This window comes from Myxine glutinosa, chromosome 7, assembly GCF_964187855.1.
Source record: "Myxine glutinosa chromosome 7, kmMyxGlut1.1, whole genome shotgun sequence".
NCBI classification, from domain to species: domain Eukaryota; kingdom Metazoa; phylum Chordata; class Myxini; order Myxiniformes; family Myxinidae; genus Myxine; species Myxine glutinosa.
In genome coordinates, this window is record NC_136267.1 from 50045428 (window position 1) to 50067656 (window position 22229).

General features: G+C 43.9%; 1 protein-coding gene across 4 annotated transcripts in view; it reads left to right on the forward strand.

The window, feature by feature from the left end:
• LOC137431219 (NFX1-type zinc finger-containing protein 1) overlaps positions 1-22229 on the forward strand; it is a 161976-nt gene that overhangs the window by 71086 nt on the left and 68661 nt on the right. For all 4 annotated transcript variants that reach the window (XM_078781687.1, XM_078781688.1, XM_078781689.1 and 1 more), the window contains 4 exons: positions 4394-4513; positions 12587-12717; positions 14134-14280; positions 22045-22198. In XM_078781687.1, coding sequence (XP_078637813.1) covers positions 4394-4513; positions 12587-12717; positions 14134-14280; positions 22045-22198 — 552 coding nt within the window. The remainder of the gene's footprint in view (positions 1-4393; positions 4514-12586; positions 12718-14133; positions 14281-22044; positions 22199-22229) is intronic.

Below are 22229 nucleotides of genomic sequence, written 5' to 3' on the forward strand. Positions count from 1 at the left end.
CTTTAGAGCCCTTAGACCTCTAAGACTCTTTCGATCCTATTCGACCCTTTAGAACTCCGAAGACCCTTCGACCCCTTCTACCCTTTAGACCTTCACACCTTTCAGACCTTTCAATACCCTGTTGACCCCTTTGACCTCCTCCAGACAATTTTTAGATATTTTAAGAAAGATGGAGATGAAATGAAAGAAATAATGAAATAAGATGAAATGCTGGAAAAAGCATTCGATGGGGTTCCACGCGAAGTAGTGACATGGGCATTGAGGAAGTTAGGAGTGGAGGAATGGTTGATCAGAGTGGTGATGGCAATGTACGAGAGAGCATGCACAGCTGTAAGGACGAAGGATGGGAACAGTGGTGAGTTTGAGGTGAAGGTGGGAGTGCATCAGGGGTCGGTACCAAGTCCACTACTATTTGTAGATGTGATGGAGGTGCTGGCTCGGAATGTAAAGGTGGGTTTACCATGGGAGTTGTTTCCCCAATCAACACCAGATCATCTGCATGAGAGTATGGATTGACTGAAGGAGAAGATGAATAAGTGGAAGGAATGTATGGAGACAAAAGGTCTGAAGGTGAATATTGGAAAGACGAAGGTGATGGCAAGTGGTAAAGCATGTGGTGAGGTAGAAGGAACTGGGAAGTGGTCCTGTGCTGTGTACAGGAAGGGTGTCGGAGTGAATTCCATTCAATGTACAATGTGCGCTGAGTGGGTTCATCAAAAATGTAGTGGTCTGAGAGGGTCATTAACCAGTGTGACAGCTCCATTCAAGTGTGAGGTGTGCACAGAAGGAGCTGCAGATGGAGGAAATGTTGAGTTGGATCTTGGAGATGGCGTGAAGCTGGAAGGTGTGAAAACATTTTGCTACCTAGGAGACATGCTGAATGGAGAAGGTGGATCAGACTCGGCAACGGTTGCTGGAGTGAGATGCACTAGAGTGCACTACATTTCTCTTCTGAATTAACACATAATAGAGGCAGATAGAATAAAATAACATGAGGGGATTAACTCAGGAATAATTAAGTTTCGGGAACTGAGTGGCGTGCTGATGAGGAGGGGAGTGTCGTTGAAGCTGAAGGGAAAGGTGTATGCTGCATGTGTGAGAAGTGTTATGATTTATGGGAGCGAGACATGCATAATGAACGTAGAGCAGCAATGAAGGCTGGAAAAGGTGGAAATGCGAATGGTTCGGTGAATGTGTGGAGTATCGTTGAGAGATAGGAAGACAAATGATGAATTGCGAAAGATGATGGGAATAGAGCCTGTGATTGATGCTGTGAAGAGAAACAGGTTGAGATGGTTTGGTCATGCGTTGAGGAAGGATGAAAGTGACAGGTTGAGAAGTGTGATGGAAATGAATGTAGAAGGAAGTAGAGGATGGTGAAGACCGAGAAAGACTTGGCTAAAGGTGGTGGAAGAAGAAATGTGGGCTTGGGGGTTAACAAGGGGAGATGTAGAAAATAGTGCAAAATGGAGAAGATTGTCATGGGGCCCACAAGGCTAACCCCCACTCTAACTGGGAAAATGGCCTTAAAATGCCTGTTGTTAAGACCCTTTGGTCCCCATCAGACAATTCAGACCCTTTATGTAGACCTTAATTTACACCCAGTAGACCTCAAATTACACCTAGTGTACCTCTTCCACCTTTTGAGACACCTTTGACCATTTTGTCCTTTTAGACCAGTGGTCTCCAACCAGTCGATCATGCCAGAGTCTTGAACAGTCGATCTTTAAGAAAAAAATGTTTTTAAAAAGATGTATATGTGGAGAGAGAGAGTGGGAAAAGCCGAGATTCTGAACGTACGGTGGTTGTATTTAAGAGTCACTGCCTTGGGTCACAAATGCAAGCTGCGAGAGAGATAAATGTAAATGCACAGGCTAAATTAGAAATTATTTGCGTTTAAATGAACCAATTATCCATCTATGCTGCAGTCACCTTACTTTTGTCAGTTGGTCTGTGCCTGTTGTCGACCCACCAAAACATGAAATAAGCAAGCTAGGCTTTGCATTGTAATTTTTTTCTTGTTTCTAAGGTTCATTTCCTTTTGCCAAAATGACGTGCAAGTAGCCAGGGACATCTAAGAGGAGGGCAAAAATCTACAATTTCCACCAGGAATGGGAAAGTGAATTTATTTTTTAGAATAACAAAGACAAGAGCATCTGTTTCATTTGTCGCCAGTGTAGCCTTGAGTAAAATAGGTAATTTGGAACGGCATCACAAGTCAATGCATACAAAATTTCAAGAAAAAATTCCTTTAAACGGCGTGATTTGGCTGATGAAAGTTGGGGAGTTCAAGGGAATTTTGAAAGCTCAACAGTCACTTCTTTTGAAACCTGTAGCTGAAGGCAAGGCAAGCACAGAGGAGTCTTTTGACATTAGCCACCTGCTGGCAAAACATAAGAAACAATTCACCAATGGCAAAGTTATCACGGAGGCCATGATTGTGGCTGTCGACACCTTTTTTTTTTTTTTTTGTATACAAGATCGAGGCTCGTGAAAGAGCTAACATTAATCACACAAAAAGTCAAACCGACACATAAAACACAAATTAAGGGGAGTGGTGGACAAGATGGGAAAAGAGGGGGGAGGACACAAACACAACATTTGAGAGCAGGGACATCGGGAGAAATGTGGGAGGGAGAGGGCTTGAGGGGAGGTGGGATAGGTATAAAACATATGGACCCTGCAAGGACTTCCAGGAAAGAAGTTCTAATTTCAAAAAAGTGGATCTGGGGTGAATTAGCGGGGATAGAAAAGATCAAGGTTTTGGATGGGGGAAGTTAAGAGATGGTGGTGAACAGCTGTTTTAAAGACCTGGAGGGAGGGGTGGGATTGAAGGGAATGTGGGAGTTTGTTCCAGAGGCGGGAGAAAAGGGGAATGAAAGAGTGAAGGTGAGCAGAGAGCCTAGATTTTGGCAGTTTAACCATAAGAGGGTTTCCTGCAGATCTTGTGCGACCTGTAGGAATATTTGGGGGACAGAGCACAGAGAGAGAGCTGGGGGAGCAAGGCCGGAGAGGAGTCGGTAGAAGACAGAAAGACCACCAACCTGCCTGCGGTGAGTAAGTGAAAGGCTCTCGGAGGTAGCTTCATCGCGGGAGAATCCAATTATTCTGAACGCTTTGGTTTCAACAGCGTGAAGACGAGCTAGGTGTGAGGCAGGAGCACCAGCCCAGAGGGGAGAGCAGTATTCCATTGAGCTGCGGATGAAAGCCTTGTATGTGGTGAGGAGCTCAGGTGTGCCAAGGAAGGACTTCGCACGACGGAGGATGCCCAGTCGGCGACTGGCTTTGGAGGCCAGATTTGAAATGTGGTTTTCCCAGGAAAGGGGAAAACCTTGTTCAAAGACTTTAAAAACACCGATGAAATTTCGACAGCCATCAAGAGCATGCCGCTTGGTGCTTCAATAGTAGCCAGAAGGGTGTAATAATGTTGTCTGAGGATGTGTCCCAGCAAATACACCAAGACTTATCAGACTGTGAATGTTTCTCACTGTGGTTGTCATCTCCATATGTGAGTTTTAGGAGGTGGGAGGAAATTATCCCAAAACTCAAAATCTCCACCTCCTTTTTTGCTAAAGGATCATTATTCATGAGACAGATTGTGAAACTTCATTCTCATAGCTTCGTTCCAAGGGCTCTTTTCAAAATCCTCACAGAACCTCTGACGGCCTCCACTTGCAGCTCGTTTGTAGCGATATTCCCCGGAATGCTTTTTAACTGCTCAGTAAGGTTTTTTTTTATCAATCCTGTTTCTCTGACTATCCCTGGTACAATTTCAGCTTTATTCAATTTCCAAATCCTTTTCACCTCATTTTTCAGCTCCTGGTATTTGATCATTTTCTTGGTTTCTGAAGTATTTGGTCCAAAGTCATTGGGAACTGAAACCTCAATCAACAATGCTGACTTTTCCTTTTGTGTTTGAGTGGTTACCTTTGTTTGGAATGCATCCCCCGTTTATTCCATCAATTAGTTGAGAAAAATTGCTTTGATTTATGTCATTTCGTTATTCATTGCACTTTTCAGGAACACATCCCTGACGTAAACGGGGTCTAACAGTACTTGTTACATTATATTTAATTTGTTTTTTTTGGTCATTTTCATAAACATAAGCCCAGCAATTTGGCCATGGATATCATTCATTCTCAGATGACACATTCAAGGAGCAATTCATACACATCAGCTGGTCTAGCAAAATTGATAAACCAGTTTTTGTAAAGATGTGGGTGATTAAGAAATCACAGTTTTGCAACTTTATCAACTGTATATTAATTCAGGCACTCATTGTCGGGTTGTTTAACATGTCAAGAATGCTTACTGTTACAAAACCATATCGACCAGGGGAAAGTAACATTTTTCTTGTAATGAAAGAATATAATTTATTTTTATTTTGCTTCAGGAAAAACGTACGTCGGATTGAAGATTGCAAAAATCCTTCTTGAGGAAAGTCTCAACAGAAATCTCATACCCATGCTGATTGTCTGTTACACGAACCATGCTCTCGATCAATTCCTTGAAGGTACCTGGCCTTTTTGCTCCATTCATTATTTTAGCTTGTGTGTGGGTGTATATATATATATATTCACTGATACATGTATGTATGTATGTATATATATATATACTACTGTGTTCAAAAAGTATCCGACCTTTATTTTTCGTGCGTAAAAAAAAAGAAGCTAGGGAGGCGTTGATTGGTGCACGTATGTAGGCGATCCTAATGCACACGCGTGAATTTTTTCCCACCCGCAGAAGCTGTCATTCGACGGCAGACCGCCGATGAGTGAGGACATGTAAGTGAGCGCCGTCGGATTTTCGTTTTTGACAAAATGACGGAAGAACTTGAACAACGCTACTGCATCAAATTTTGTGTAAAGCTTGGCGATTCCCAAGTGGAAACGATCCGCAAGATTCAACACCGTTCATTCCATTATGAAGGAGGATTTGGGCTTCAGGAGAATCTCAGCGAAGTTCGTACCAAAGCTGCTAACGATTGAGCAGAAGCAACTCCGTTTGGAGATCGCACAGGACATGCTGGAGACTGTGAACAGCGATCCCAGCTTCCTCAACACAGTGATCACTGGCGATGAGTCCTGGGTTTATGGGTACGACCCAGAAACCAAGTTGCAGTCATCACAATAGAAGCATTCAACATCCCCGCGGCCAAAAAACACAAAATTTGATGCAGTAGCGTTGTTCAAGTTTTTCCGTCATTTTGTCAAAAACGAAAATCCGACCGCACTCACTTACATGTCCTCACTCATCGGCGGTCTGCCGTCGAATGACAGCTTCTGCAGGTGGGAAAAAATTCACGCGTGTGCATCAGGATCGCCTACATACGTGCACCAATCAACACCTCCCTAGCTTCTTTTTTTTTACGCATGAAAAATAAAGGTCGGATACTTTTGAACACACTACGTATATATATATATATATATATATATATATATATATATATATATATATATATATATATATATATATATATATATATATATATATTGTTGCGGATATGAGGACTGTATTTTTTTGATTGTGTGTATTATTATTAGTGTTCATTCTGCGCCTCCTGCCTCCGGAGCTGTGTAAAGGTCAAAGGGCGTCCCATAATTAGTCCATAAAGCATCCACACTACAGCCAATCATCGAATACCCCTGTTCAATAGTTATATCTTATTATGTGTTTTAGGGTAAGGCTGTGTCTCCCATTAATTGAAATACTCCATTGCACCAGTGAAAGAGATAGATTCCCTTCATTCCCACTCCCAAAACTTCCATTCCCCCTTTTCGTCAATTGCCATTCGCCTTGCCAACCAACAATTGCCACCATTGGCCACGAGGCAGGGTTGGGGAAGAAAGGCGGGTCCCCACCTCGTCATAGAGGGGAGGAGTGAGTCAGCCCCACACAACCAACCACGAACAAGTGCAGTCATCATGAGACAGATTGAAGCTCCCAACTCAAAAAGCTCCCAACCAAAGCTTTCAGAATTATTGGAATCTCCCGCGATGAAGCTATCTCTGAGGGCCTTTCACTCACTCACCGCAGGCAGGTAGGTGGTCTTTCTGTCTTCTACCGACTCCTCTCCGGCCTTGCACCCCCAGCTCTCTCTGTGCTCTGTCCCCCAAATATTCCTACAGGTCGCACAAGATCTGCCAGCAACCCTCTGATGGTTAAACTGCCGAAATCTCGGCTCTCTGCTCACCTTCACTCTTTCATTCCTCTTTTCTCCCGCCTCTGGAACAAACTCCCTCACTCCCTTCAATCCCACTCCTCCCTCCAGGTCTTTAAAACAGCTGTTCACCACCATCTCTTATCTTCCCCCATCCAAAACCTTGATCTTTTCTACCCCCGCTAATTCACCCCAGATCCACCTTGTTTGAAATTCCAACTTCTTTCCTGGAAGTCCTGGCAGTGTCCATATGTTTTATACCTCTCCCACCGCCCCCTTCCCATGCCCCCCCCCAAAGCCCTCGCCCTCTCTCAGATCTCTCGATGTCTCCATGTCTCTCGGTCCCTGCTCTCAAATGTTGTGTTTGTGTCCTTCCCCCTCTCTCCCCATCTTGTCTACCGCTCCCGATGTTATGTTTTATGTGTCGGTTTGTCTTTCTGTGTGATTAATGTTCGCTCTTTCACGAGCCTCGACCTTGTATACAAAAAAAAAAAAAAAAAAAAAAGGGGTTGGACTTGGAGAGGGTGTGGAGAGAAACATCGAGGAGGTTCGCGAAGGTTGAGGGGCGGGGTCTATATAACCCGCAGCTAGGGCGTTTCCCAAAGAGATGAGCTTTGACAGAGAGACGGGAGGGAGTCCAAGCAGTTGAGTCCAAGAGAGGCGCTTTGAGTTGAGTCCGGGAGAAGTCCAGAGTTGAGCTGCAGCTCGAGCCACCGAAACTGCATTTACTGCAGCTCGAGCCACCGAAACTGCACTTACTGCAGCTCGAGCCACCGAAACTGCACTTACTGCAGCTCGAGCCACTGAAACTGCATTTACTGCAGCTGGAGCCGCCGAAACTGCAGCCACAGCAGCGTGAGGCCTGGACGGCAGTTTGGAGCAGGGCCGCGAAGGAGCGGCGGCTGCCCACGAGTCGATCGGCTGCAGGACCAGTTGGACCTCCCTATCCCGCCAGCCATCCATCTCCCGCCAGTCCTATCATCATTCCCCGCGTGAGTCTGTCCTTGTTTGTTCTGTCCCTGGGTTAATTAAGACTGTAGGTAAGCTAGCGTTGCACTGTGTATCTAATATCTTCTGTAAATAAACGTGATTGCTTTCTTCCTGCTTATATGTGTAAATAATAAATCCAATTACTCTTCTGTACGTCTTCTTCCTCTTTGTATTCGGTCGCTTTAGAGTTTTCCATATTGAGCAGCCGCGGTGCGATACGGCCAACGTTTGGGTGGAATCGGGTTCTAGTCGGGGAATAACTGTTCGGTCGCGGTAATACCACCGCTCGGTAAAATAACATCCTTTAACCGCGTCCGTAACAATATATATATATATAGATATATATATATATATATATATATATATATATATATATATATATATATATATATATATATATATACGTATATATATATATATATATATATATACGTATATATATATAATATGTACAGTTAAGCCCAAAATTATTCATACCCTATAAAAAATCGGAGATTTTTGCATTTATCTCATACTTACTAGCTAAAGTGGTGGAACTTTCACTTCAGGCAAGGACATTTAGTTGGCATGAACAAATCCACATTATATTTTGGCTCAACATTATTGGCATAACAATTAATGTTGATAGTTTTTGTTTTTATGCCTGTCCAAAATTATTCATACCCCATACCAAGTCTCAGAATTGAGGCCAATGTTTGTGATAATGCACATGCTTTTGACATTCCTCAGATTCTTTATAATATCATGCAATTATTCCAAGATGTGTGCATAAAATCTGAATACAATACAAATGTGGTCTATTGAATGTACAGTGAGGAATGTTGCAGAACAACACTCTGCTTTTAGACTATAAATTAAGGGGAGCTGATGCAATCATTCTCAGTTCATAGTCAGCATGGCGAAGAAGAAAGAACTCAGTGAGGACCTTCGGTTGTGCATTGTGAATGCTCACAAGGAGGGGAAAGGCTACAAAGCTATTTCGAAGCAATTCCGAGTGCCAGTTGCCACCATACAAAGCATAATTAGGAAGTACAAGGAGTTTCACACTGTAAAAAACATTGAAGGACGTGGTCGGAAGCCAAAGGTGTCACCTCGTCTGGCAAGAAAAGTATGGCGAGAGGCCAACAACAATCCACGGATCACCATCAAGGCTCTCCTGAACAACCTTGGCGAGTCTGGGACCAAGATATCAAGGGAGACACTCCAGCGGACGTTGCACAAAGGATGCCGACCAAGAAAGACTCCACTCCTGAAACAGAGGCATAGAGAAACTCATCTGGCATTTGCAAGAGCGCACCTGGACAAATATCCAAGCTTTTGGTCATCAGTTCTGTGGTCGGATGAGACGAAAATGGAGCTTTTCGGGCACAGAGATGTTGCTTTCGTTTGGCGAAAAAAAGGTGAAGCATACAACCTGAAGAACACAGTCCCGACCGTCAAGTATGGAGGCGGGAGCATAATGCTTTGCGGATGTTTCTCAGCCAGTGGGCCCGGCAATCTCGTCAAAGTGGATGGCATCATGAAAAAGGAACAGCACATCAAGATCCGTGAGGAAAACATCAAACAGTCCGCAGAGAAACTTCACCTCGGGCAGCATTGGACGTATCAGCAGGACAACGATCCAAAACATACCACCAAGTCAGTCAATAAATTGTTCCGGGATAATGATGTAGACGTTCTTGAGTGGCCAAGCCAAAGTCCGGACCTCAACCCAATCGAGAATCTGTGGAGGCGGCTCAAGACCCGAGTGATGGCAAGGAAGCCTTCCAACCTCAAAGACCTGGAGACCTTCGCGAAGGAGGAGTGGGCCAAAATCCCTGCAGAGACATGCAAAAACCTTGTGAGCAAGTGTAAGAACCGTTTTGAGGCTGTGATCACAAACAGAGAATTTTCCGTTGATTACTGAATGTGACTTTGAATTGATCTAAGCAAGGGTATGAATAATTCTGGACATGACATGTTTTGTAAATCTGTCAATAAAATACCCCCGAAACAATGTATTTCTTGAAATGTCTCTTGCAGTGACTCTTTCAGCTGTTTGTCACATTCTTATGTAACGTAAGCCACAAGAAACTCATTCCTCAAATAACACGATTCAAAATACTCCAAATTTGGTAAGGGTATGAATAATTTTGGGCTTAACTGTATATATATATATATATATATATATATCTATATATATATATCTATATATATATATATATATATATAGATATATATATATATATATATATATATATATATATATATATATATATATATATATATATATATATTGTTACGGTCCGCGGATTAGATGTTATTTTACCGAGCGGAGGTATAACCGCGGCCGAACAGTTGTTCCCCGATTCACCCAAACGTTGGCCGTATCGCGCCACAGATACTCAATCTGGAAAACTCTAAAGCGACCGAATGCAAAGAGGAAGAAGAAGACATACAGAAGAGTAACGGGGTTTATTATGTACACGTAAGCAAAAAGGAGCAGTCACGATTATGTACAGGGACATGAGACGCAGGTGACACAGTGCAAATTATTAACTTATCTAACAGGCTTACTTAATACCCAGGACAGAACAAACGAAGACACAGACTCACGCGGGGAATTGCAGAGTGGATTGACTGGAAGGAGAGGAAAGTCCACTGGGTCCAGCAGCACGATCCGCACGTTCTGCAGCCGCCGTTCGCGGCCCTGCTCCGAACTGCCGTCCAGGCCCCTAAGCGGCTGGCGAGCGTTGTTGCTGCTGCTGCTGCTGTAGACGCTGCCGCTGGCGAGCAAGGTGACGAATCGCAGGCTTTTGCGCTTCCCTGGATGACCTCTGCTGTTGGACCTCACAACTCAGCTCTGCTCTGACGACCCAGCTCTTTCCTTTGCACCTCACCACGCAGCTCAGCTCAGCCTTGGACCTTTTTGCAACTCTCTTGGAGTCATCTGCTTGTCTCCTTTCGCCACTCTCCCATCTCATGTCTCTCTCGGGAACGCCCCGCGGCGGGTTATATAGGCCCCGCCCTTCACCCTTTGCGAACCTCCCCCAAGCATTCTCTCTCCACCCTCTCAAACCAAACCCCTCGTGCTCGGTTGGTTGTTCGGGGCTGGCTCACTCCTCCCCTCTATGACGAGGTGGAGACACGCCCTTCTCCTCCGACCCTGCCTCGTGGTCAATGGCGGCAATTGGAGGGGATGTAATTGGCAATGGCAATTGAGGCCTGGCAATGACGAAAGGGGAAATGGAGGTTTTGGGAATGGGAATGAAGGGAATCTACTCTTATTTCACTCGGTGCAATGGAGTGTCATCTTAATGGAAGACAAGGCCTTACCCTAAGACACATAATAAGATATAAGCTACTGAACAAGGGTTTTATCGTGTCCTGCAATGTGGTGTTTATGGAATAACTACCGAGACGCCCTTTGACCTTTACACTACGGAGGTATTTACAAGGATCATGACATTTACAAAGGGTGATCTTTACAACAATTTACACTACAACAACAACAACAAAAAAAAACATTCTCATATCCGCAACAATATATATATTGTTACGGGTCGCGGACAAGATGTTATTTTGACTGAGCGGTGGTGTATTACCGCGACCGAACAGTTATTCCCCGACTCTAACACCCGATTTACCCCAAACTTTGGCTGGATCACGCCACCGCTATTCAATCGGGAAAACTCTAAAGCGACCGAATACAAAGAGGAAAAAGGAATAAGACGAGAAGACGTACAGAAGAGTAATTGGATTTATTATTTACACATATAATCAAGAAGGAGCAGTCACGATTATGTACAGGGACATGAGACGCAGGTGACACAGTGAATTCCTTATACAAGCTTAATTACCTACCCAGGACAGAACAAACAAAGACGACTCACACGGGGAATTGCAGAGTGGATTGGCTGGAAGGAGGTGTGTGGCTGGAGGGGGAGGACGGCACGGAGCTGGCTGGAGCTTGATCCCGCACGGGACGTCGGGCTGGACCTCGACGGCCGCTGATGCCACCGATCCTGTCGTGTGCGCGGGATCACGGGTCGGATCACGGGTCGGATCACGGTCGGAGCCGACGCGCTGGTGGGGGGTCTGGCGTGACGGGTTCTCTCCTCTCTCTTTTGTTTGTCCAACCACTCTTTCTCCAACGCAACCACTCAACGCAACCACTGAACGCAACCACTGACCACCCCTGACGACCAACTCAGCTCTTGTCATGGACCTCTCTACGCGCTCTTGCTCTGACGACCCAGCTCTTTCCTTTGTACTCGTCTCTCCTCTGTAAAAGCTCATCTCCCTTGGGGGCGTCTCTCATGGGTTATATATAGCCCCACCCTTGAACCTTTGCGAACCTCCCCGATCGCTCTTCCTCCGCCCACTCAAACCAAACCCCTCGTGCTCGGTTGGTTGTTCGGGGCTGGCTCACTCCTCCCCTCTATGACGAGGTGGAGACACGCCTTTCTTCCCCAACCCTGCCTCGTGGCCAATGGTGGTTGAAGAAAACCGCCCAAAATGCAGTTGGCAATTGGAAGGGAGGTTTTGGGAATGGGAATGGAAGTTTTGGGAGTGGGAATGAAGTTTTGGGAGTGGGAATGAAGTTTTGGGAGTGGGAATGAAGGGAATCTATCTCTTTCACTGGTGCAATGGAGTATTTCAATTAATGGGAGACACAGCCTTACCCTAAAACACAGAATAAGATATAACTATCGAACAGGGGTATTCTATGATTGGCTGACGTGTATGCTTGTGGACTAATTATGGGACGCCCTTTTGACCTTTACACAGCTCCGGAGGCAGGAGGCGCAGACTCAAGCAAACTCATCACCAATTTACCACGATACAACACAAAAAAAAAAAATACAGTCCTCATATCCGCAACAATATATATATATATATATATATATATATATACATATATATATATATATATATATATATATATATATATATATATATATATACACACAGTGCATTCAGAACTCTTCACTTTTTCACATTTTGTTATGTTGCAGCCTTATGCTGAAATCGTTTAAATTCATTTTTTCCCTCATCAATATATATATAATCACACACATATTATATATATATTAGTCCCCTACCTGGAGGGAACTATAGGTTTACTCTCAGTCTCTCCGTCCGTCCTTCTGTCTGTTTCACCTGTGGTTTTCTGGACTTTTGTCCATAACCTTTAACATATTAAACTGAAACTAGGTACATGGCTTTATTATGATATGTTACAGAAAAGTTTGAGTTTCGGGCCATTTCGCCATTTTTCAGGGAGTTATGCCCTTTTTGCTTGGAACAAGAACATTCATTGGAACCGGGAGAGGACATGTATTGCAAATCAATTCTCTCCCTGTTGCTTAAGCATTGTTACTGCATGCACAGCAGCAGTGCATCTCTGTATTCACTGTGAACTTGTTTTTATATTGATGTTTTATGTTTCTCTAGGAATTTTGAAGTTTTGTAAAGACGGATTGGTGCGCATTGGAAGCAGAAGCGAGAGTGAAGACTTGAAAAAATGCATGCTTTCTGTGCTGCGTCGTTCTATCACAGGATACCGCAACGATGTCTACAATAAGGTATACTCTAGCGGATGCATATGCTTGTGGCAACATTGTTACTTGATTTCCTTTGAAATTTAATCACCTAATACCTATGTATGTATCAAATGTACATGTGGCTGCAATTTGTCTGTAATTCGGACTATAATTTTCATCTTTACTGTGGCACTGATGCTTGCGGTTATTTTTATACTCACGGTGCCTCTGTGGTTCATAGCAAGATTAATTTATTTTCCCACAGTACCAGAACACATTGGCTTACTCTTTTCAAAGAGGTAAAGAGGTATATATATATATATATATATATATACGTATATATTTAGACGTATATATATATATAAAGAGGTAAGGTAAAGAGGTAAATAGGTAAGGTATAAAGAGGTATATATATATATATATAAAGAGGTAAGGTAAGGTATATATATATAAAGAGGTATTCACAAGTGAATACAAAAAGATGAGACAGCCAATTGATCATATGTTGTGATTAGTATGAATGTTGTGTTTTGTTGTGTTTCACAGAGAGGATGTGGAATAAATCTTTGTGCCCGATGCCAGCCTTCGGATGGATGATAAACTGGGCATTCCATCTGTCGGCATTAGTTGGTGGACGTAAAATATCGTATGGTGCCCTTCGTAAAGAGTAGGTGGGCTATCGCCGGCACCATGAACAAATTCCCAATTCCTGCCCTAATCTACATGGGGCGTTGCATCTGCGGCACAGCTGCGTCCTCAGCCAATTATGCTACTTGCAGCCTTGTGCTGCATTTCCACGAAGAAGAAGAAGAAGAAGATGTGTGTAGTATGCATATAAACTACCAGAAGGGAAGAAAATTGATTCTTAATTGCTCACCTCCTCCTCCCACCCCCTTTACTTTCCCTTTTTCTTCCCATGAATATTGGCCTGGCCTACGCAGCTTTTAAAGCAAGGAAAGACCATTAGTGGGCTCATGGTACTTTTCTATAGTAATGAGAAATACATTTTCATCATGATGCTGCACACCACTGCCATCATTTATTGAATCAAATTGTTTACTACAAATTTGTTTTGTCTTTATGTCGCTCAGCTTCAAGACTTGTGTTTTATGGATTAAAAGTAAAAGTTGGCAGGACGGTGGGTTATCTCCACTTCGTTTAAACATGCCTAAAAATAAAATCGCTTGTGTAGTTTAGTTAAGCAGGGAACAGCATCAATTGAGTAGCGGTATCGATAATCACTACATACTGGAGCCTGGGTAGATGGGCACAAAGTAGTTTCGGAAAGTTATTTTTATGCTCACACTTCATACTACAAACGGAGTGGGGGTTGTCTCTAAATTTTGCCATTTCACATATATTACTTTTTCGCAAGATGAAAACCCTCAAGCATTCTCAATTATCCTCAATTAATATTTTGACATGGCTTTCATTAATTTGTGTGTTTTGTGTTTACAGGCAGTTAACGATCTGCAGCATTTGGACAAGGGGTTGGATTCAATTGAGAGGAATTTAATGAACCTCAACAAGAAAGTGTTTGCTTTCTCAACTTTGCAAGAATTCATTCTCAGCCACCAGCAGATTCAAATCATTGAAATGAATAGAGTAAGTCTGTGGACCATTTTGAGATGATTTGTTGTTGTACATTTGACCTGCCACGATGAAATGTTAGAAGTTGCAACATATATTATCTTTTTTTTAAACCCTAACTGAACTGGGTGATTTTCAGCTTTCCCTGACTGATCCCGGCCATCGATGGTCTGATGAACTTGAAAACTTGCACAAGCATATATCATCATGGAAAGAACGAGATAGTAAAATTGTTTTTTTCATATGTTAATTTGTCTAATTATTGCCTAATTATATTGTTCTATAATTATTACCCTCGCCAGAGGAGAGGGTATTGCATTTGAGTCCGTTTGTTTGTTTCTTCTGGCAAGTATGTTGGTTGGTTGGTTTGTCTGTCTGTCTGTTTGTCTGTCTATCTGTTTGTGCGCAGTACTACATCTACACCATTGCACATAGAATCGCCATACTTCACACACATATTTGTCTTGCCCTGGAATAGACTTTCCCCAATTTTTAACTCTCGGCCCAAGGCCTCCATTATATAAAAAATATATATATAAATATATATTTTTATAGCACAATTTCTTGAGCCTCCATTATGATGTCATAATTCGATAATTCGACAAGTACAAAACTTCATCCAATCAAGATGCAATTTCTTGAGCGCCATGTTGGCATGAACTGGTGGAGAGAAAAAATAACGATGACGTCATCGGTCACGTGGTTCGGCCGCCATCTTGGAAAAACCGAAAAACTTTGCACCTCTATATCTCCGAAAGTGCTGAATAGAAAAAATTGAGACATGGCTCATTGTAAAGAACTCTCCATGGGGAATAAAATATGTTAATGATGATGGCATAGGTTCCTCCATTATGACGTCATAATTCGACAAGTACAAAACTTCATCCGATGAAGATGAAATTTCTTGAGCGCCATGTCGGCATAAACTGGTGGAGAAAAAAAAACAAAATGATGACGTCATCGGTCACGTGGTTCGGCCGCCATCTTGGAAAAACAGAAAAACTTTGCACCTCTATATCTCCTAAAGTGCTGAATATAAAAAATTGAAACATGGCTCATTGTAAAGAACTCTCCATGGGGAATAAAATATGTTGATGATGATGTCATAGGTGCCTCCATTATGATGTCATAATTCGACAAGTACAAAACTTCATCCGATGAAGATGAAATTTCTTGAGCATAATCGAGGAATAAATTAGTTTAGAAAACAAATAATGATGACGTCATCAGTCACGTGGTTCGGCCGCCATATTTGTTTTAACACAAAAGTCTGAAAAACCACTTGTAATACATCCTGGCGAGGGTTTGCAATCTCTGATTGCTCTTTTTCTTGTTCAGTATGTCTTAGACAACATGCTAAAACACTAGGAAGAAATTACAGACCAATTAATTTTCACCATCAGTGTCCCAGAGTCCGAATGCATGTTACCCTTTTTCACATGTGTTTTGTTGTACATAAACATGTGCAAAACTGCAGTTTTTTTAGGACATGGCACCTACTAATTGTCATGTCACACCTTAATGGTAAGTCCGATTTGGACATATGTGCTATCAAAATGTGCGCAAGACACCAAAGACAAAAAGTCATGAGAGGAGAATTCGAAATACATAGCGGTTGTGAAGGAATTGCAAAACATGTCGAGGGGCTGCCCCCTCCCCCCCCCCCCCCCACCCCCCTTTCCCCAGTGCAGTTAGGGTTAAGATATAGACATTTACCTTAACTCTGTAGAAAATGTTTCAAAATTATTTCAAATACAGTAAACCCTCAAGTATCTCGGTTTCTACCAATTGCTGGCAACGTATTGTTGCGGATCTCCTCGTCGGCCTTTCCCCTTACCAAGGGGGGGGGGGGGGGTTAGTCCCCTTGTCTTTTACTAGCCGACGGGATCCGGGGCTATGACGTTCCTTCCGGACGGCGTTGAATAGGGTGGTAGGCCGAATTCCTATTACCTAAGTACCAACGCCGCCCAGGAAGCAAGGAAATAAACCCCGCCCGAATCACGGTTATAGGTGGAAACGCCGAGCGATAGCGAACCGTGACCCAGGCCGTTAACAAGGACTAAACCCGATCTGAGCGGTTCCGAATCGTGCCACGCTTACCCAATGGAGGAAAACACTGATACGGTCGAATCAGGAAAGACAGGAAGAACAGATTGGTTTATTCACAATTTGTACAGGAACGAGAAGAAGAACACACAGTGCAGCTTAATACAGTCTTAACTTATCCCAGGACACGGGCCCGTTTCACACTCAGACACTCACACGGGGATTGCAGATGGTCAGGGTGATGGTCCAGGGATGATGGCGTCCACGCAGTTTGCTCCGGTCCCCGACTCGCACCGCGAAGAAGTCAGTCAGGGCGGCAGAAGCTCCCCGCGGGTCGTTGACGCGGATCGGACAATTACGGAGTTAAATGCGGGGCGAAAGGTAAGGGTGGCTGGGCGGTTACTTGCGACCACGGTCGCGTACATAATAGATGAATCGGACTTGGTGGTTATACTTGCGGTCACGGCCGCGTACGTAATAGGAGAACCCGCGCTATATGCGCTCCCAATACAGTTCAATGGCAAAGCGCCTCTCCCGCAGAAGTCCTTTTAGCACCGTCCTCATACAAAGCGCATATCCTCTGCAAGTTCTCTTTCAACAAATCCTTTACCTTGCGCAAGCCCAAACATGTGAGTCCTCGACAGTGCTTTCACAAAGCCCTCTCCCAACGAGTCCTCCTAAGGGCTTTGTGCGCGCGCTTATATGGCCTTTTCAGCGAACCTTCCAGCACTTGCTAGATGCGCCATTACCACGCCCTTACCACGCCCCTCAAGCCATGCCCCCCGAGCCCTGGTTGGTTGTTGGCTTTACCGTCACCGCCTTCTGACATGCTGCTTGATGCGGCCACACCTCTTCCTCGTGCTCCTCCCCCTTTCCAGGCCTACCTCATGGCATTTGACTGGTTTCGAGCGAAACCAAGGGCAGCGAACGCTGCTGGCAAACGAGGTGGATGAGCCGAATCAGGGCGCAGGATGAATGCTGCCCAACGAGGTAGATTTGGAGGGTGGAGGCAAAATGAACGGGACCTAAGCTTATTTCTTTTACACAACGCAGGTAATACTAGTGGAAATGGCCTTATCCTCACACATACTATGACATAACTAATGTTCTAAGGGGCCTACGTGTTGCTTGTGGACTAACTAGGGGGCAAACCTTTAACCTTTAATGATCAATATGTACACTCTCAAAACCGCAACAGTATGTTCCGATTTCGTTATCTCAGGATTTCATTTCGACCAATCACGCTTTTTGAGCTGAGATGAGTCATCATTTGTGTCCATCCCGTGCATGTATGATTACCTCGCTCCCATTGCGAGTCTTTTGTTGTCTCTTGTGCATCGTTTTTAATGGCAACAAAACGTAAAGCGATGGACAGAGTTAATTGTAGAAAAAGGCAGAGAAAGGTGATGAAATTGAGCAAAAAGATTGACTTGTTAGATTGTGAGTTGAAAGTGTGGCATCAGTGTGCCGCCATTACAGGATCAACTAGAACGGCACTCAGTGGAGAGCATACCTCCACCTGGTTGGCCATTTCACTCAATGGTGAAGAATCACTTAAATAATTAAATAATTATCATATCCGAATCCATATTCATATCTTCACCAAAATCGAATCTGTTCTTCCTTGTCACACACACAACCTGTCCACCAAGTTTCATCCAAATCCATCCATAACTTTTTGAGATATCCTATCTATAGTTTTTGTCCATATCTCCCAATGGTGAAGAATCGCTTTAAAATATAAATAATTATCATATCCGAATCCATATTCAGATCTTCATCAAAATCGATTCGAATCGTCCTTGTCAGACACCCAACCGGTCCACCAAGTTTCGTCCAAATCCGTCCACAACTTTGTGAGATATCCTGCTATGTATCGTTTTTGGCCCGATCTCCCAATGGAGAAGAATCACTTAAAAAATTATTGTAGCCAGATCCGAATCCGGATCTTCACCAAAATCTAATCATTCGTCCTTGTCACATACGCTACATCTCTGTCAAACTTCGTCTGACTCCGTCCACACCTTTTTTAGATATTTTGTTCACAAACAAACAAACAAACGGACGAACAGACAGGGGTGAAAACATAACCGCCATCCACCTTTGGTGGTGGAGGTAATGAGTCTACTGTGCGGTTTATCCATAAAAGTGACTCCAATATCTGTTCAAGTGTTTCCGCCACTGCTCCGCAAAGCGCAAACGTCTCATTCCAGTCTCGTAATCCTTGTGTTGAAAGAATGGAAAAAGCGCTTAATATTTGGATCGAGGACCAAACCCAGAAAAACGTGTCTTTGAGTGGACCCGTGATACGGGAGAAGGCATTAAGGATTTACCAACGTTTCAACGAGATAGCCAAAGGCTCAAGTTCAACCACAGCTACCCACACGTTCCACACCAGCAAGGGCTGGTTTGAGGGAAAAAAAAGAAAAAAGGTCTCCATCACGTAAAATTAGTTGGGGAAGCAGCATCGGCTGACCATGATGCTGTGAAAAATTATCCACTGCAGCTCGTGGAACTAATCGAGGCGAAGGGATTCATGCAGGACCAGGTTTTTAGCGCTGATGAGATGGTATTATTTTGGAGGAGGATGCTGTCTCGTACCTTCCTGTCCAAGGAGGAAAAATCTGCACCGGGGTTCAAGGTGGCCAAGCATCAACGTCCCCTTCTCCTTTGTGGCAATGCTGCAGGTGACTTCGTCACAAAGCCGATGCTGCTCTTCCAATCCCTGAATCCCCACGCCCTCAAAAGGAAGAACAAGCATCAACTCCCGGTATTCTGGCGTGCAAACAGGAGAGCGTGGGTTACTGCCGCAATGTTCACCAATTGGCTAAAGAACTCCTTCGTCCATGAGGTGGAAATCGCCCTGGCGATGAAGAACCTTGCATTCAAGGTTTTACTTATCTTGGACAGTGTGCCAGGTCATCCAGAAAGCCTGCCGCTTGCACACTCCAACATGAAGTCTTCTTACCTCCCAACATAACCTTCCTCCTGTAGCCGATGGACCAAGGTTTCATTGCGATGTCCAAGTCATATCACACCCGCCGCACACTCAAGAGGCTGGCTACATGACCATATGGAGAGCGACCCTCTTTTGACTGTCAGTGATTGCTGGAAAAGCTACATCGCTGACGCATTAATATCATTGAGGAATCTCTTAAAGAGGTGAAGCTTATACCATGGAATGCGTGAACCACCTTTGGAGGCCATTTTTCCCCACAGAGCATGGGTTGGCCTTTTTCGGACACTGTGGTCCCCTTTTTGAAGCAATGTTTTATGGCCGGATGCCCTTCCTGCCACCAACCATCTTGGTTGCCTCTTCCGACACAGGGAATTACCAGTGAACTGGTACTCAATTTGCCGACCTGAGAAAGATGACAGGCTGAGTCAACCCCCCTGGCGTTAATTCAGCGATCGACCGGGATTCAAACCCAGGATCTTAGGATCCCAAGCCAGCACCCTAACCGCTAAGCCAACACCAGGAATGCGTGTTGGAGAAAAATGTGGAGTGAGGCGGTACACGACCTCAAGGGCCTCCCCTCGGTTGACAAAGAAGTCCGTCCAGAGAATTGTGAGGGTGACACGCAATGCTGGAGGAAAGAGCTTTGATGACTTCCAAGAGGAAGAGCTGGATCCTGGGTTTGAATCCCGGTCGATCGCTGAATTAACGCCAGGGGGGTTGACTCAGCCTGTCATTCTTCCGAGGACTCCTTGTATCACACCAAGAAGAGTTAACCGAGGAGGATCTCGAGGAACTCATACACTCGACTGAAGATAGTGAAGAGGATAAGGCGGTGATGGTGCCAGAACCTCTAATGACCAAGATGCTCACCGAGTTGTTACAAATGAGCAAGGCCACGGTTTGTGCGATCGATCCATTCATGGAGAAAATAATTAAATGTAAAAGGGTGTTCGAGGCTGCTTGCTATGCTGCCTTGTAAAGAAACTTACAGGAACCTGCAAGCTAAAGCAAAGCAATCGACCGTAACGAGATTTTTTTACAAGGATCGATAGCACCGCCACCACCACGCCAACCACCAGCAGTGCTTCAACCAGCTCCCAATGATCCAACAGCCATTGCAAGTTTTACATCCACATTTGTCTCACCTCCCCTCTTCCCCCTAACCGCTTCCCTCCCCCTAGCAGCATCGTAATCACATCCCGAGCTTTAGTTTTCTATTTACGACAGAGTTGTACGTTATCTTTTTACCCTCACCTATCTGAGTTTTGTAAAAATGAACTGGCTGTTTTCAAATAAAGTTAAAAGGTAAAAGTCTTGTGTTTTTGTTTATTTTACACCGTTTTTATTTTATTTACATGTTTATTTCAATGTTAGCATGCTTTATATATATTTTACATGTTTATTTCCATTGCAATGTGTTTATTTCTGGCTGCCATCCACCTTCATCAATATTTTCTCGAAGTCCAGGAACTGAACCCCTCTTTCCCATTGGCCCTTAGTTTCCACGATTGCAGTTTGAACTATCGTGGCATTTTCCAGGAACCCGCGATATTTGAGGGTTTTCTGTAGAAGATGTGCAGTTATGTGCAGCTGTTAGCTTTGGTCAACTACAGGGTGCCAAGAAAAACCAAATCCATAAAAAAATCCACAATACATTCATTTTTCTGAATAACGTAAAACTTCAGGAATATGTGCTACATTTCTTGTGACAGTTGTACCAAGTATCAGAACCGTAATTTGTAAGACTTTAGTTTTACATTCAGTTGATCACATGCTCAAAATGTCCCCCTCTGCTCTGAATACAGCGGGCGATGTAATTGATTACGCACTGACATTCGGGAAGCAGGAATGACCTAACTTTCTCTGTGATTGCTTGTTTCAGCTCAAAGATGCTTCTGGGGTTGTCCTTGTATCATTGTCTTTGAGATATCCCCAAAGATAAAATTCTCGTGGGTTCACATCAGGGGCATGTGGAGACCACTTGACGCTGAAGCGTCGGCCAATCACTCTCTCGCCGAAGCAGCTTGATACCCACTCACGGGACTCATTTGACGTCCCTCCTGTTGAAACCATTGTTCTTCTCTTCAAAACCTTCTTCTGTGACCAATAGCAGCTCAGAACTCATTCAGCAATGTAATGTAGTGCTTAGAGTTGATGGTCATGACATTACAGGCCTCATCTTCAAACCAGAATGGTCCAATGATGCCATGATTGCTCTTTGCTCACCAGGCCTTGCACTTATCTGAATGTAAGAGTCTCTGCTGAACCTCATCAGGCAGTACTGTGCCCCAGGAGACATTGTTGCTTGAGTCGACTTCACCATTAAGTAAAAAGTGAGCCTTGTTGGAGAACCGAATGTCATTGAGAAAACCACATTCCTCCTCAATTTTATCCACAAACCACCGAGCCATTTCTATATGCTTGTTTTTGGCTGGGTCAGTGAGTTTGTGTCTGACTTGTATTCTGTATGGATAAGGTGCTAATATGGATAAGTCGAATAAGGATAAGATAATGGATTATGGATAAGGTGTCGTCATGGAGAATCCTCCTGAAACTTGACACTGTCAGTCAAAGTTCTTGACTGTGGCGTCAGTGACTTTTTTGGACAGTTTTTTTTCCTGATTGTTGGTCCCACTTAATGACCTCAGGAGTTCTCAGCGAAGGGCGTCCAGAATGAGTTGGTTTACGTCCAATGGCTAAGCTTGGATTATCGGTCTTGTTTGTCTATAACTGGTGAATCTCAGCTCACACTTAGTTATTTTCTCATTGTGCAGATGTTCAACACCTGCTGTTTCTCTGACTGGCTGGGCTTAGGTTCCAATTCGTTGTGGTTTATGCCGCCACATGGAATTGACTCAGTCCTGACTTGGTGTGAAGTGGACGATGGACATGATGAATTTCTTCAACGCTCTGAGGGCACTTTTGAAGGTAAGAACAGAATATAAATTTTGTTTTGATT